The sequence below is a fragment of the Pseudorca crassidens genome, chromosome 11, assembly GCF_039906515.1.
Source record: "Pseudorca crassidens isolate mPseCra1 chromosome 11, mPseCra1.hap1, whole genome shotgun sequence".
In the NCBI taxonomy this organism is placed as follows: domain Eukaryota; kingdom Metazoa; phylum Chordata; class Mammalia; order Artiodactyla; family Delphinidae; genus Pseudorca; species Pseudorca crassidens.
The window spans coordinates 63,755,460-63,773,281 of NC_090306.1; the positions used below are offsets into that span (position 1 = coordinate 63,755,460).

General features: G+C 38.2%; 1 protein-coding gene across 2 annotated transcripts in view; it reads left to right on the forward strand.

Moving 5' to 3' along the window:
* The window catches only part of GLIPR1L2 (GLIPR1 like 2), a 30,858-nt gene extending 13,440 nt beyond the window's left edge, over positions 1-17,418 (forward strand). The window contains exons 4-5 of one of the 2 annotated variants that reach the window (XR_010932813.1): positions 15,201-17,221; positions 17,304-17,412. Coding sequence is in view for 1 of the 2 variants with exons in the window: in XM_067698683.1 (XP_067554784.1) it covers positions 15,201-15,286; positions 17,195-17,271 (163 nt within the window). In the remaining variant the exon portion in view is untranslated. Of the gene's footprint in view, positions 1-15,200 lie in introns of both variants that reach the window. The other variant, XM_067698683.1, reaches the window with a different exon arrangement.
* Positions 17,419-17,822: the final 404 nt, after the last annotated feature.

The following is a 17,822-nucleotide window of genomic DNA, read 5'->3' on the forward strand; positions in this document are numbered from 1 at the left end:
TCAGTCCAAGTTATTTGCTATGTACTCAAAATAGGCAGTCATAGGTATCTTTCTTAAGAATCATTGTAGAAAAATTAATTCATCACAGTCTTATAAACTACTTCATAGAAATGAAAATAAGAAAGCCAGATTGGGGACTTCCCTGGTGGTGCAGTGATTAAGAATCCACCTGCCAATGCAGGGAACATGGGTTGGAGCCCTGGTCTGGGAAGATCCCACAAGCCACAGAGCAACTAAGCCCGTGCGCCACAACTACTGAAGCCTGCGTGCTCCAGGGCCCACATGCTGCAACTACTGAAGCCTGTGTGCCTAGAGCCCATGCTCTGCAATGAGAAGCCACTGCAATGAGAAGCTCATGCACCGCAGCAAAGAGTAGCCCCCGGCTCGCCACAGCAACTAGAGAAAGCCCACGCGCAGCAACAAAGACCCAACACAGCAAAAAAAAAAAAAAAAGAAAACCAAATTGAAAAGTAGAATGTGTAATGGACTGAATGGTGGCCCCCACCAAAGGATGTATCTAGTTCCTAATTCACAGAACCTGTGAATATTAAGTTACATGTCAAGAGTAAATATTGCCTTATATGGCAAAAGACACATTTAAGATAAGGATCTTCAGAGGAAGCGCTTATTTTAGATTATTCAGGTGGGACCTAAATGTAATTACTTGTGTCCTCATAAGAGAGAGGGAGGAGATTTCAGCACTAGACACACAGAAGAGAAGGAGGCAATGTGACTGTGGAGGGAGAGGTTGGAGTGATATATTCACAAACCAAGGAACTTCTGGAGCCACCAGAAGCTGGAAGAGTCAAGGAATTCCCTCTCTGAGCCTTTGGAGGGAGCATAGCCCTGCCAACACCTTGATTTTGGAGTTCAGGCCTCCAGAACTGAGAAAATAAATTTCTGTTTTTATAAACCACCAAGTTTGTGGCATTGTTAAAGTAGCCACAGCAAGCTAGTACAGAATGGAAGAATAAAACAGATTTGGCAATAGGGAAAATATGAGTCAACCACAATCTTGAAAAATTTCAGAACACGAAGATGTACAATAGAAGTAAAAATATATATGGAAAAAGAAAGGAACCCTGTAGGGTGATAAATCTATAAATTATTGCTCCTAAAGAACAGAGAATAAATGGAACAGAAATAATAATCAAAGAAAAGAAAAGAATAAGCAAAAGAAAAGAATCTGTATAGATACCTATATAAAGGTTAAGATAGCTTATAATGTATCAGGAAAAGTGAACTGCAACAATATTTACATATGTCATTTTCTAGTGGTTATTTTTCAATTTCAAAGATAAAAACTTATACATTCCTGGGAATTCCCTTGCAGTCTAGTGGTTGGACTCCGTGCCTTCACTGCCGAGGGCATGGGTTCAATCTGGTCAAGGAACTAAGATCCCACAAGCTACGTGGTACAGTCAAAAATAATAATAATAATAAAATAAAATAAAATAAAAAACATACATTTCTACGAAAAATAAGACAAAGTAAAATAAAACAGTATTAATTAGATTAGCCTTGAATTTCGGTATTGAAGGGGGTACAATCAAAGATGAGCATTAGAATTTAAGCTTAAATGATAAATAATTTTATTAACTGAGTTAGGAAAAGATGTAGGGTGAAAGAAAAAAGGATTTGTTTATTTTTAGACACGTTGCATCTGCAGGTTTCTGCAGGATCTTTTACTTATTTAAATACGTTTATAGTAGGTACATTTAAACAATAACTAAGCAATAGAATTCCACATTTTTTACATGGTATTCATCCTGAAAACACTTATAGACTGTTGGGAAAGAAATTAAAAAAAAAAAAACACAACGTTAACCAAATACGTACAACATCTGTATTTTAAATAGAAAAGATCTGTTGTAAAAGCAGGTATGAAATCATAGAAGCAGTTAGCCAGGATACAGATTCAGAAGTAGTTAAGTTTGATGCATAGAGGTGTATTAGAAGGGAAACGAGGCCAGTGGGGGAGGTAAGAGTTCTGAGATTGAAGAAAATGACTTGAATCTAAAGCTGGACCTTTAAAAGAAGTAAATTATAGTGTCCAAAGGTATTTAGTAAAGAACATTTTCTTTATTTAAAAATTAAGGACCGCGGAGCAACTAAGCCCGTGCACCACAACTACTGAGCCTGCGCTCTAGAGCCCGCAAGCCACAAAAAAAATAAATAAATAAGGAAATGCAATCTGGCAGGTGGTGCCATTTTCTTTACGTCATGAACAGACAGCTAGAATATGTTTCCCAGCCTCCCTAGAAGTTCGGTTGGGCCATGTGGCTAAGCTTTGGCCAGTGGAATTTAGGCCACTTCCAGGCCTGGCCTTTGAAAACTTCCTACATGATCCTTCACACTCTTGGTCTTCCCTCATCTACTGGTTGGATACAGAGGATCTGGTGGAGGATTAAGATGTCCTAGAGAGTGGCAGAGCCACAAGATGAAATGAGCCAGTGCCCCAGAATCACTGCATGGAGGAAAGCTCCTCTACACTGCCAAAACCCATACTGTACCATGACATGGATTCTGCCTACAGAACATGGAAATAGTGAGGAAAGGTCAGATTCGGGATATAATTTGAAGATGGAGCTTAACAACACCTGCTGACAGATTTAACTTTAGGGGTGAATGGAATAGAATAATCAAGAATGACACCTATGCCTTTAGTCTCAGCAACTGGATGAACATTGGTGCCATTAGACAGATAGGGAAGACTTGTGGAGGAGCAGAGCTTGAGAGAAGATCAAGTGTTTTGGTTCACATACATTTGGTGGAGTAATAAATGTGAGAAATGTGAATGAATCAAATGAGGGAGCTAGTCAGATGAAGGTCTAGGATGGGTTTTTAAGTAGTGGGAACTGCAGATATAAAGGCCCTGAGGCAGAAATGAGTCACAGTCCTGAAAGAAATCACCTTGTGAGAAAATAGGTATGGAAAACGGGACAGAAGAGACTAAGGACTAAACCCTACATCACTACAATATTTCAACTTCAGGCAAAGGAGCTAGCAAAGGAGTATAGAAAGAGACTAGTAAGGTAAGAGGGAAACTAGAACTGTGCTGGTAGATTTTTAAAATAACATTTAGACTTATTTTCTCATCAGTCTCTATTATATATGAGGTGGCTCTCTTTCCATGCTTTTTTGCATGCATAATAATTTATGATTCAATGATATATTATTGTGATCATTTTAGACATTTTGAATAGCAATTTAAATACGTAAAATGCAAACAATGCATATAACCCATTTCAAGTATGACAGTATGAAAAGCTATGACAAGTTCACAATGTGCAGTGACAACCATATCATGTTCACTGCCTGGTCAACTGTGATTTTAAGATGCCGTCAATGTTAAGATGCATCTCAATTTCAGAGGTGCTAAAATAAGAAAAGATGTACATCTTAGAATTATGAGGCACAGTACATAACTGAAAGAAAAGATTTACAGAACAATGTGTATCCTTACTATGAATGATAAAATAAGAACATGTTATCAATATATGAAATAGTATATTATTCACAGTTAAGTACAGCTTTCTAGTCTGTCTCATATTTTAAAATATTGGATGTGAACTGTGAAGCACTAAATTTGATTTCATGACCTAGTAATAGCTCATAACTTGCAGTTTGAAAAATAGTAATGCCAATTTAGAATATTCTATATAGATATTTGGCAACGAAGAAAAGGAAGGTGTGTAGGTGTGTAGAGTTGAGTGAAAGTTTTTGTTTTATGACTTTGGTTTCTAATGTATTTTTATAAGCTAAAGAAAGCCATCATAAATAGAGAGTGATAGAATATATTAGAACATATAAGAGATGGGGGAAGAATTGAAAAAGAAAGTTCTATCTGGAAAAAAAACAGGAGGAGAGAAGTATAAGTAGAGAAAATTAGAGAAATTCTTAATAGTAAATATTTTTCTTTCTTGCTCATGAGGGTTTAATCTATTTTATTGATCTCTCGAAAGAAAAGATTTAAGGGGTTAATTATCCTTTCTCATTCCTTTGTTTTGAGATATTTAATCTTCCAAGTACTTTTTAGGGAGAGGGGCTGTTATATGTTGCTGTTTTTATCAAAATATACTACATTCATTTATCTTTAATCCTACTTAATAGTGAAGATATTTACAGTTATATATTTTCCTTTGATTACAATTTTTACTAGACCTTAGGATCTCGTATGACATAGTCTCTTTCTCATTGCTTTCTATGTATTGTAATTTTAGGTCATTTAATAAATCATGTTTAGTACTTGATACATATTCATGATGGAAAAATCTATCCAAGGAGAAAATAATGTTCCCATCCTTGCCTTTCAGTTACTCTCTCCAAAATTTTATCCTAAAAGATATATTCTGTGCATACAGAAAAGTATATCTATCTTTGTGTATGTGTGTCTGGGTGCACAAATGTGTGCATTTCCATAATTCAAACAGGAGCGCACTACATTTCTTGTGATGTTCTTTAACTTTTTTACTTGATATGGACTGGAAGTCTTTCCATTTGAGTACGTGAAGAGTTTCCAGATTCTTTTTAAGAATTTCACAGTTTTTTTTTTTTTAGTGGATGTACAAAAATTAATTTGAATAATCCTCTCCTTCTGATGGACGTTTAGGCTATTTTATTAATTTTATTTCAAGCAGTAATTATTCAGTTAGACATGTAATTCTGACATGAGTTAGTAGCTATAATATAAACGTATAGTCATGGAAACCCTAGGCCAAAGAGAATGTGTACTTTTAATTTGCATATATATTACTAAATATCTATTCATCATAGTCACGCCATTTTTTCTATTACAACTTTTTTTTATGTCGGCATATAAGAGGGGCTATATTTAAACTCCCTTGCTAAGATAATATATTTTCAAATATTTTTCTATTTACTACTATGAGTTATGTATATGTTTAATTTTCATCTTCTATTTTTCATGAGTTTAAGTATATTTTTTTATATTTTAGAATATGTGGATTTCATTTACTGGGACCTGAGGGTTCCTATACATTTACTGTTTTTCTCTTAAGTTGTTGGACTTTTTTTGTTTTTTAACTTGGAGGAGTGTCTTATGTACAAGAAAATTAGCTCTTTTATGTAATATAATTTACAAATATTTTCTAGTTTTATGTTTAACTTTTGACTTTATTTATAATGCAATTTATTTTTGCCAATAGAATTATTTTGTTTCATTGTAGAAAAAAATGTATCAGTACTTTTTTCATGGGTTTTGAGGTTTGTATCGTACTTAGACAAGCCTTCCCCAAATATTATTATCTCACATTTTCTTCTAACGATTCTTTATTTTTTTTTAACTTTTAAATTAATTTGATCCACTTTGATTCTGGACATTATGTAAGCTGGTATAAGAATTAGCCTCCTGCTTAAAGTAACTATAAAGACTGGGCAAAACATATAAAATAACTGTTTTTAGGCATTAGAAAACAACCAGTACAGTGCTATGATCCTTGCAAATAGAAAAGAGTACAGTGGGAACCCTATATGTGCCTTGGTTTTCTCTCTGTGAGCATCCTATTGTACAAACCATAGCCAAAGCAAGCAAAGATTGTGTATTTTCTGGGCAAAGGAGATATCAGTGTTGATTGATGTTAAGTAGTCTAGGATTTAGGACAGGCTCCCAAAGAGGAGGGGGCTGCAGAGAAGGACCCCCAAACATCTGTGTACAATTTCTCTGCAAGTCCTTGGGCAGCTCCTAAGCTGCACTCCTCAAAGCGAGATTCTGGAAGGATTAGATAGGAACAGTTACTTGCAGGCTGAAGACCTGCACAGAGATTTCAGAAGCTGCACAGTGCTGAGAAGACAAAGCTGCAGTTTGGGCCTAGCCAAAATGGAGAGGTATTGACGAAAAGTCTGACCGAGCAGAACATTAAAATCCAAAAAATATGTACCTAATTTTATAAAAATTTCAAACTAATTAATGACTAAAGAAATACTATAGATAATAGCCAAAGAAAAATTGATATACTGGAAAATGTATGTGTGGAATATATGGCAGAGACAGTCCCCTTAATTTACAAAGAATTCATACAAATCAAAAAGAAAAAGAGAAACAACCCAAGAGAATAACGTGCAGAAGATATGAAGAAGTCATTTACCAAAAAGAAAAGAAAATGGTCATGAATCATATGAAAATGTATTCAGTCTCACTCATAATTGAAGCAATTCAGGTAAAAACAAAAATAAATGTTCACTTTCCACTCATCCATTTGAGAATATAGAAAAGCTTAACTGATACTCTGCGTTTGCAATAGGGCAATAAATTGATACAGTCTTTCTGGGTTCGGCAGTGTAACAAATTTAAAATTATACTTACCATTTGATCTTGTAATCTCCTTATCAGGATTTTATCTTAGTAATATCTTCATGAAAGTTGGCCAAGATATACATACAAGGATACACATTGGAGCATGTTTTAATAGCATGAAACTGAAATTTAAAAAACCAACGACTCCAGTAATAGGGGACTAAGCAATTAATTTACTGCACATTATTGTGTAACCATTGAAAAAACTGGTGTACTTTTCTATGTACCAGTATGGAAAGGTCTCACTCGTTAGGTGAAAAAGTAAGATAAAAAACAATAATAAGTAAGAACAGGTCTTTTTGTTATAACAGTTACTATTACCAAAAAATGTAGTGATTCAAGATAAAAGTGGGAAATTTCAGTTTGGTGGGTACTGTGCTCCATTAGTCATTCAAAGACCCAGGTTTCTCCTATTTTGTTTCTTCACCATCCCCTGGGGCAGTGTCTTTGTCCACATGATCAAATCCAGGCCACAGACATAAGCTAGCTCAAGCTCATAGTAAGGGAAAAGAAACATGCTGGCAGCATGAGTACCAGGTGGGGAGTGGTGCACATCACTGCTACTGCCATTCTATTGGATATAAAATTAATCTCATGGCCACATCTAAGTTGCAGGAGAGGTTGGGAAATGTACTGAGACTAGCCATTAATGTGCCAAGCTAAAATACTGTTATTTCAGTATTTCAAGAGATATTTAGATTGACAGCTAGCAGTCTCTATCACAAGCATGTAAGTACTGAGAATTTTTATGAAAAACTTTCTTCTGGAAGGAATCATAAGAAGTTGTTAACAGATGTTATCTCTGGAGAGACAGATGGAAAGTGGAAGATGGAGACATTTTTTCCCCTTTAAAGGTGCCCTTTTCTGCTTCCTCCTTTCTGTCATATACTTATAAATAATATATATGTATTACTTTTGTTTATCTTTTACATCAACAAGGGATGTCTGGATTGATATTGGAGACATATTTAAGACATTTCCAGAAGGTATAAATAACAAGATTTGCAGGTCATTGTATTAAGTAATCAGAGAGAGGAAGTAGTCAAGGAAGATTTTCAAATTTATGATCAGGCATGAATGGTATTGGCATTAACTGCAAAGGGGAACACTGAACATTTTGGGAGGGAAGATAATGAGTTCCACTTTGTACATAATGAATTGGAGTTGGCTGCGAAATACTCACTTTGAGATGTTTAGTAAGCAGGTTGTTATTTAGGTCAGAAGCTCATGAGTGAGGAATGACATAGAAGAAACATTTGGAGTGCCAGGAAACATAGGGTAATTTAAATCATGGGACTAGATGAGATTGCTTAGCAAGAGAGTATGGAATGAGAAGAGAATAGGACCTGTGGAATGTCATGCCAACATTTAAGGGCAGTTAGTGGAAGATAAGTGGGAGACCTAAGAAGAGTGGCCAGACAAGTAGAAGAAAAAGCAGAAGAGTATGGTATCAGGGAAGGTGTGGGGAAAGAATATTTTTAAAAGGAAAAACTCGTCCAAACTTTCAAATTCCAAGACGTCAAGCAAAGTCAGGACTTAAAAATATCAGATCTAAAGAGAAGTTCATTAATAAACATAGGAAAACTGCTTCTATGGAGTAGAGGAAACTGATGCCAGGTTGGAATGAATTGAGAACTGTTTTGTTGTTGTTTTTATTTTGTTTTGTTTTTAAAATGGGGAAGATGTGAGCATATTTAAATATTGACATGAAGAATCTAATACAAAATAAAAGTAATTCTTTATAAAGTATAAAGGCAGGGTATATGTAAAGATACAAGTCCCTGAGAAAACAGAAGGCTTTAAAAGAGAAAAAGGAAGGGTTTAAAAGAGATTAGGGCTAAAAAAAACTATACTTAAAAAAAAAAGCAGACAGAACCATAGGACAAATGGTAAAAGCAAAGCTATACAGACAAAATCACACAAAGAAGCATACACATACACACTCACAAATAGAGAAAAAGGAAAAAAAAAAAATATATATATATATATCATTGCTCCCAAAGTCCACCTCCTCAATTTGGGATGATTCGTTGTCTATTCATGTATTCCACAGATGCAGGGCACATCAAGTTGATTGTGGAGCTTTAATCCGCTGCTCCTGAGGCTACTGGGAGAGATTTCCCTTTCTCTTTGTTCGCACAGCTCCTGGGGCTCAGCTTTGGATTTGGCCCCGCCTCTGCGTCTAGGTCGCCTGAGGGCGTCTGTTCTTCGCTCAGACAGGACGGGGTTAAAGGAGCAGCTGATTCGGGGGCTCTGGCTCACTCAGGCCCGGGGGAGGGAGGGGCACGGAGTGCGGGGCGGGCCTGCGGGGGCAGAGGCCGACGTGACTTTGCACCAGCCTGAGGAGCGCCTTGCGTTCTTCCGGGGAAGTGGTCACTGAATCATGGGGTCCTGGCTGCACAGGCTGCCGGGAGGGGAGGTGTGGAGAGTGACCTGTGCTTGCACACAGGCTTCTTGGTGGCGGCAGCAGCAGCCTTAGCGTCTCATGCCCGTCTCTGGGGTCCGCGCTGATAACCGCGCCTCGCGCCCGTCTCTGGAGCTTGTTTAGGCGGTGCTCTTAATCCCCTCTCCTCGCGCACCAGGAAACAATGGTCTCTTGCCTCTTCGGCAGGTGCAGACTTTTCCCCGGACTCCCTCCCGGCTAGCTGTGGCGCACTAGACCCCTTCAGGCTGTGTTCACGCAGCCAACCCCAGTCCTCTCCCTGGGATCCGACCTCCGAAGTCCGAGCCTCAGCTCCCAGCCCGCCCGCCCCGGCGGGTGAACAGACAAGCCGCTCAGGCTGGTGGGTGCTGGTCGGCACCGATCCTCTGTGCGGGAATCTCACCGCTTTGCCCTCTGCACCTCTGTTGCTGCGCTCTTCTCTGTGGCTCCGAAGCTCCGCCGCTGCCTACCCCCCCTCCCCACCCCGCCACCGTCTCCTCCAGTGAAGGGTCTTCCTAGTGTGTGGAAACCTTTCCTCCTTCTCAGCTCCCTCCCAGTGGTGCAGGGCCCATCCCTATTTTGTCTGTTTTTTCTTTTTTTCTTTTGCCCTACCCAGGTACGTGGGGAGTTTCTTGCCTTTTGGGAGGTATGAGGTCTTCTTCCAGCGTTCAGCAGGTGTTCTGTAGGAGTTGTTCCACATGTAGATATATTTCTGATGTATTTGTGGGGAGGAAGGGGAGCTCTACGGCTTACTCCTCTGCCATCTTGAAGGTCCCCCCAATGGAACAGGATAGAGAGCTCAGAGATAAACCCACGCACATATGGTCACCTTTCTTTGATAAAGGAGGCAAAAATATACAATGGAGAAAAGACAGCCTCTTCTATAAGTGGTGCTGGGAAAACTGGACAGCTACATGTAAATGAATGAAACTAGAACATTCCCTAACACCATACACAAAAATAAACTCAAAATGGATTAAAGACCTAAATATAAGGCCAGACACTATAAAACTCTTGGAGGAAAACATAGGCAGAACACTCTATGACATAAATCACAGCAAGATCCTTTTTGACCCACCTCCTAGAGAAATGGAAACAAAAGCAAAAATAAACAAATGGAACCTAATCAAATTTAAAATCTTTTGAACAGAAAAGGAAACCATAAACAAGATGAAAAGACAACCCTCAGAATGGGAGAAAATATTTGCAAACAAAGCAACTGACAAAGGATTAATCTCCAAAATATACAAATGGTTCATGCAGCTCAATATCAAAAAAACAAACAACCCAATCCAAAAATGGGCAGAAGACCTAAATAGACATTTCTCCAAAGAAGATATACAGATTGCCAACAAATACATGAAAGGATGCTGAACATCACTAATCATTAGAGAAATGCAAATCAAAACTACAGTGAGGTATCACCTCACACCAGTCAGAATGGCCATCATCAAAAAATCTACAAACAATAAATGCTGGAGAGGGTGTGGAGAAAAGGGAACCCTCTTGCACTGTTGGTGGGAATGTAAATTGATACAGCCACTATGGAGACCAGTATGGAGGTTCCTTAAAAAACTAAAAATAGAACTACCATACGACCCAGCAATCCCACTACTGGGCATATACCATGAGAAAACCATAACTCAAAAAGACTCATGTACCACAGTATTCATTGCAGCTCTATTTACAATAGCCAGAACATGGAAGCAACCTAAGTGCCCATTGACATATGAATAGATAAAGAAGATGTGGCACATATATACAATGGAATATTACTCAGCCATAAAAAGAAATGAAATTGAGTTATTTGTAGTGAGGTGGATGGACCTAGAGTCTGTCATACAGAGTGGAGTAAGTCAGAAAGAGAAAAAAAATACAATATGCTAACACATATATATGGAATCCAAAAAAAAAGAAAAAATGTTTCTCAAGAACCTAGGGGCAGGACAGGAATAAAGACTCAGATGGAGAGAATGGACTTGAGGATGCGGGGAGGGGGAAGGGTAAGCTGGGACGAAGTGAGAGTGGCATGGACATATATACACTACCAAATGTAAAATAGATAGCTAGTGGGAAGCAGCCGCATAGCACAGGGAGATCAGCTCGGTGCTTTGTGACCACCCAGAGTGGTGGGATAGGGAGGGTGGGAGGGAGACATAAGAGGGAGGAGATATGGGGATATATGTATATGTAGAGCTGATTCACTTTGTTATACAGCAGAAACTAATACAACACTGTAAAGCCATTATACTCCAATAAAGATGCTAAAAGAAAATGTAGGACCAACAACAACAACAAAAAAGTGCAAACAATTAATTATATGACTTTTGAACTTAAAAAAAAAGAGAGAGATTAGCCTTAGAAAGAATGAGGAGCAGTTCTTCAGTTGTATTAGAAAGGAAAGCGTAGGTATATTTGTCATATTTAGTGACAGAAAATTTCTCGAGTTCCAGTCTAATAGCTGTTATGATTCTCTGTGAAGTAGAATAGATCATGTCCTGAGAATAAAGGGAGAGACAGTGAAGCTGGAAGTTTGAGGACTGGGAAGATATGAAATAGTTATTATGGAACATGAGAGCGGAAGCTGAATAGAGAGAATGATAGAGATATTCTCTACCTAGTTTAATGATTTTCCTCCAGCAGCACCCAGCAGCCCTGAAGCAGGCATGGGACATGCAGACAGTAAGATTCCTTCACTTTTTCCTACACAGCGGTTTTGTCAGGTGGATGTAAAGGAAAATAGTGCAAGCGAGTTTCAAGGTTTTAGGTAGAGAACATGCAAAGTGATGGACCTAAGCTAGATTGAGAAAAGACAACACGATGGATAGGGAGAAAAATAGGAGAGAAAGTACACTGTGGAAACAGTGAAATTAATGGACAAGTGTGATGGGAGTGAATGAGTTAGGAACCTGGAAGGACAGGAGGTTGCAGTCAATGAGTGGAATGTGTGATTTGTGAGTTCAGAAGTAGAGCAGATTTAGGAGATAATAAGATGCAGAATGTGGCTACAAAAGTGACAGTTATGTAGCATTAGGAAGTTTTATGATGGTGAAGACATCCAATAACATAGAGACCAAGTTATTGGATGAATTATCCATTAGCATATTGTAATCCTCTAGGTCCCAAATTTGTAGACAATCGCACAATTTTGACTAAAAAGCAAAATGGTGAGCCAGATACCAAAGTGAATAAGGAGGCATAATCAGAAGGTAGATGGTATCTTGGGGAGGATTAGAGGATGGTACAACTACATAATATCAGCCTCAAGGAGTTTTATAGGTGTTTAACTGTGTTCCCTGGTCCTTTAGGTGCAAGATGTGGAAGTGAAGGGAGGAGATGTGACCAACTGATTTTCACAGAAAGTGATATAAAGTGAGGTAGCTTTGCATATACAGGGATAATTTGAGGCAGAAAACAACAGGATCCATACCTTCCTTGACCTTGAATAGGTCCAAGAAGTAGTCATGGAGTTTTGGGCAAAGACAAATATATTAGATGAATCAGAAGAAGAGCCAGATAGAATCTCTAAAAGATAATCTTTGCTGCTTATTGCATGTATTTTTCTCTAGCTTATTGGGATAGATTCTTTAAGTCTACTTGGGAAATCTATAGATGTTTGGATATGAACCAGAAGCCAGCACTGTGATATTTCTCAATGCCATATGGATGTAGTAAAAGTGAAAAGAGTTACTGTAGGTGGCCTAGTTATTCTGGTTGTATAATATGGAAAAATCAATATCTATTTGATGTACTCTGGCCATTGTTCCATGGACAATATACAGATTATATGAGTCTGCACATGGAGAACTTTGAAGAGAAGAATCTATCTACAAATTGTAATTCCTAGATTGTCAATCCATGGAGCTGGATTATCTCCTTCATGAACAAAGTGGCAGGCAATAAAAGTTTCCATCACCACCAGAATTGTGTTCTCATTCTGGAACAATGTAGATCTATTATAAAATTTGAATAATGGTTTTCTAATGGACTTTGGGTTGGGCATGGGAGTAGTTTACCCATTGGGCTACCCAGGTGACATGTCCTTATCTAGGGCCTGGACACATATCCTATAGGTGGCAATATAATGAAGATATGGCCAGATGCAAGTCTAAGAAAAGTTCCCGAGGACTATGTTCAGAGTCAGGACTTGGTCTTAGCGAACCCTTGGGCTGCTTCTCGGAAAAGGCAAATGCCTAAAGACAGAGAATATCATCTATTTCTTCAGGCACCACCAGGGCAGCTATGAAATTTCAAAGGACTTTGCTAGTTGTAGATACTTATCTGTTGTTTTCTCCTAATCCAGCCCAATAATTTCCAATTGCAGTTGTGGGCTTGTACTGTAGATTCAGACTCAAGTTGCTTTAGGTTAAACTTTTTAGAAACTCAGAACAACAGGAAGATTAACATGGGAGAGTATTAGCTTGCCATTTCTGGCTACCTAATATAAACAGTTTTATAATGTTCATATCTTTGAAAAGGAGGGCCCGTTGTATTCTAGCACAATGTGAATTTATTTATTTTGATTAATTAATTCATGTATTTATTTATATATTTATTTGCCTTTCCAGAGTTATTCCAGGCCATGGTTATCAGACATTATGGTCATGGGATGATTAGCCTATGCTCCAGGTTTTTTTTCACATCTTTATTGGAGTATAAATGCTTTACAATATTGTGTTAGTTTCTGCTGTACAGCAAAGTGAGTCAGCTATATGTATACATATATCCTCATATCCCCTCCCTCTTGAGCCTCGCTCCCACCCTCCCTATCCCATCCCTCTAGGTTGTCACAAAGTACCAAGCCGATCTCCCCATGCTATGCAGCAGCTTCCCAGTAGCCATCCATTTTACATTTGGTAGTGTATATACGTCAATGCTACTCTCTCACTTCATCCCAGCTTCCCCTTCACCCCTGTGCCCTCAGGTCTGTTCTCTACGTCTGTGCCTTTATTCCTGCCCTGCCACTAGGTTCATCAGTACTGCATTTTAAAATTCCATATATATGTGTTAACATATGGTATTTGTTTTTCTCTTTCTGACTTACTTCATTCTGTATGACAGATTCTAGGTCCATCCACCTCACTGCAAATAACTCAATTTTGTTCCTTTCTATGGCTGAGTAATATTCCATTGTATATATGTGCCACATCTTCTTTATACAATCATCTGTTGATGGACATTTAGGTTGCTTGCTCCAGGTTTTAAAGGCAGTCTGTATAGTGAGTAGCTTTCTGCATAGGTACAAGAACAGAGGTCCCCCACCCCAGGGATTTTAGAACAGTATAAGCTCTGCTTTTGAGTTGGAGGCATCTGTTTCAGTGATAAAGAATTAAGGCAGTAAAAGTAGACTACGGTATTAGGTAAAGGTGACTGGTTCAATTCTTGGATTTCTTGACGGCTAGTATTCTGGCTGGGATCCAAACAAAATTCATTTCCTTCTTGAAATGGTTTGATTGTGGAACAGTGAAATTAGAGAACGATATATGATCTGCAAATAACAATAGGTATCTGTATATCCTTGATGTACTTGAAAGCTTGCCATTTGAGGGTATCAGATACCTTATTGGGTATCATCAAAAACTTCTCATAAGATACGACTCAGATATTTGATATTCACATTTTTGAATATGTATTTCTAAGGTTTGGCCATTCTTCTAGATGGCCCAGAGTGGCCTAACCAGGGACCTAAATGCCTAATGTTTGTTTTTATAGCTTGCAACTATACACTGAGTAAATAAGCAATCATGTTTAAATAACCACAATTAATGACCCTCTTCTCACTCAAAAATACATTTTCCCTATCTATCTTCTCTATCTTTCTTATTCAGATATTTTAAAATACGCTTCCCAATTCATATCTATTTTTGGGCCTCTTTTCCTAACTTACCTCTGGGCAATTGATGTAATAATTTTTAACTTCTCCCCTGTGCTCTGTACAATAGATTAAAACAACTTTGTAAAATCCCATTTACATTTATTTGCTTGTTTATATACTTATGTGTTTTTCATGTAGACCTCAAAATAATCCATGCAGCTGGGTATTTGTGCCAATAGGCATTTCAGGATTTTGCAAATGTTTCAGAAAACTAATATATCATTTATATATAGCTTTTTATATGTATGTGCCAATCAGGAAGCAATTAGTTATAAAACATTCTATAACATCCATTTTTAAAGGAAATTTTTTATACAAAATAAAATGAAAGAAGCTTTAAAACTCCCTCATATTTAAATTACAATACTTTAAAATTAATGGGAATTAGTTTCAGAAGAGAGTATTTCTGGGGGGAAAAAAGAGGGGGAAGATTACATCTGCAATTTAAGTACTTTTAAGTACTCCCTTAAGTCCATTTTTTAAATTAAATCGCCCTTATAAATTAATTAAAAATTGGTTAACCATATTATTTAAATAACATAAAATTTGAGACTTTTTCTAACAAAATGTTTTCTGCTTTTTTGTAGAGGATCTCTGTCAAGAAGTCCTTATCAACGAGGATTAATGTGTTCCCGATGTAGCATCTATGACAGATGCACAGATTTTCTATGCAGTAAGATAAAGAAAATAACTGAAACATGAAAAAAAATCCATAATGTATTGGATGACAAGAAAAAGAAGTGGTGAACACTAGTCTTTCATTGTCATGTTAATATTGTTCCTTTGTTCAGGATGGTATTGTTATATTATCAAAGGTGGTATCAAACAGTATCATCTTTAGATTTTTTTAAACTACACAACCTCTTCTGCCCTCTCTTACTATTATTCCTGCCCCTTAGTACATACTAGAATCTGAAAGAAGGAAAGAGAACTAACAGTTATGCCCTGAAAAAGCTTCTCAGTTAATTCCTGAAATAGCGGCCTGTTTGAGAGTGGCTGCTCGAAAGGATAGGATATTCCAAAACATTCAGAAAGAGGAAAGAAGTAAAGTAGCAAATATTTAATAGCCTTTTATTTTCATTTTTCCCCTAAACATTCAAAAGATAAGAGTAGAAAATATGTTTTATTAAATTTTTCTTTTAGTTTTTCTAAACATGAGAGCGTATAATCCAAAAGTATAACTATAGCTGGAATATATGATGCTTAGAGGAATGTGGTAGGGGATAAAGTCAGACAGTGAGTAAGGGGCATATTAGGCTTTTATGTTAAAGAAACTAGTGAACAATTTCATTATAATGCCACTGCTGGAGTGACTCCACCGTAACATTTCTTCCCTTGCTTCATTTGAATCAAGATGCAAAACCTGCTCTTCCTCTTCGCCTTTTCTTTCTCTTCCTGAAAATATCCAGACCTAAAGCCATTGGGTAGGTCAGAAAGAGGTAGGCATCCACACAGAGGGCATCCAGATGTGCCATGTTAGAACCTAAGCAAGAAGACAAGGGATTCATACATGATGTGGTAGGCATGGGGAAAGAGCCTAAGTAGGGTGAGAACAGTGTCCACATGGTATGGCCTTGTATGGGAAGTTAGAGCTCTCATGGAATGAGGTGAGTGTACCCGCATGAGGTCAGGCTTGGGGTATAAGATCAGGGTAAAGGGATGTCCATGCGGGAGTGGCTCACTATTTGGTGTCAGAGTCCAAGCAAAGTGAGGATAGAATCCACATGGGGTGGGAAGGAGAAGCCTGACATAGCGTAACACTTAAAATAATGTCAAAGATCCACCAGAAGTTCAGTTCATCTCCAAGGTGCCTGAGGAGTGATTTCTAAATTTTCCTCTAAGTGTACCATCATTGCAAGACAAAGCCCTGGTTGACATTGGGCTCTCTATGGGTGAGACTGCATTTATTCTCCCACTCTCCTTTCTAGTGGAATCTGGGCATGATTGTTTGACCTTCTCTGCCCAGGTGAGCAGAGGAAGGGAAATTTATTTCCTGAAAAGTATTATGATAGCATTGGGCTAGATAGCAAAAACGAGGAATAGCAGGCTCTGTAGTCAACCTTGCCATCTAGGAAATGAAGAGCAACTGAAAGCTTCTGAAAATAAGAATTAAATGAATAAAGTGAGTAGATTCAGAAAATTAATTTTGAATGATCTTGGGGGGAAGTGGGGAGAAGAGAGATAAAAATAAGAGATGTTCTAACAGGACATTGCAAATTAACTATACTTCAATTTTTTAAAAAGAGAGATGTAGAATTCTAGAATGTCGAAGATGGAACAATCTTTGAAAGGCAGGAGTGGAGTGGCTTATATAAGTTGTCAGGATTTAGAGACAGAATTAGTACTAGAATCCACACCTCATCCTCCTGTACTTCTGTGCTCTCTCTGGTAGACCAGGAGGACTTTTACTAAAAGAAAATATGTTGTACTTTACAATTGGCTACTGGTTGAAGGGGAGACATCAAAGATGAGAGCATGGTGCCTGAAAACTAGGAGAATGATATTATTATTGTTGAGAAACATATATTCTAGAAAAAGAAGAAATTCTATGTAACTTTATGAACTTTCTTTTTCTTTCTAGGTAATGCAGGTCGTGACCAAGCCATATGTACGTATTTTTGTCCTTTATTTCTTGAACGATTTTACTACTTTATGTGAAATCCAGCTTTCAATTACTTCTTTATTTACAGATTACCGATTTTGGTATCCAAGATGGGAAGTACCCCGGCCAATTGTGTGTGATCCACTGTGCATGCTTATTTTATTTCTCAGAATGCTGTGTTTTTCACTAAGTGCCGCAATTGTTTTGATAATACAGTCTTATTTTCCAAATATATTATTGGAAGAAGAGATAGTTTTTATCCCTGAGGTAACTGGGCCAGCAAAGGAGGAGGAAAACATAGAGAAAGAGGAAGAGGAGGAGGAGGAGGAGGAGGAGGAGGAGGAGGAGGGGGAGGGGGAAGGGGAGGAGGAGGAGGAGGAGGAGGGGGAGGAGGAGGAGGGGGAGGAGGAGGAGGGGGAGGAGGAGGAGGGGGAGGAGGAGGAGAAGGAGGAGGAGGAGGAGGAGGGGGAGGAGGAGGAGGGGGAGGAGGAGGAGGAGGAGGAGGAGGAGGAGGAGGAGGAGGAGGAGGAGGGGGAGGAGGAGGAGGGGGAGGAGGAGAAGGAGGAGGAGGAGGAGGAGGGGGAGGAGGAGAAGGAGGAGGAGGAGG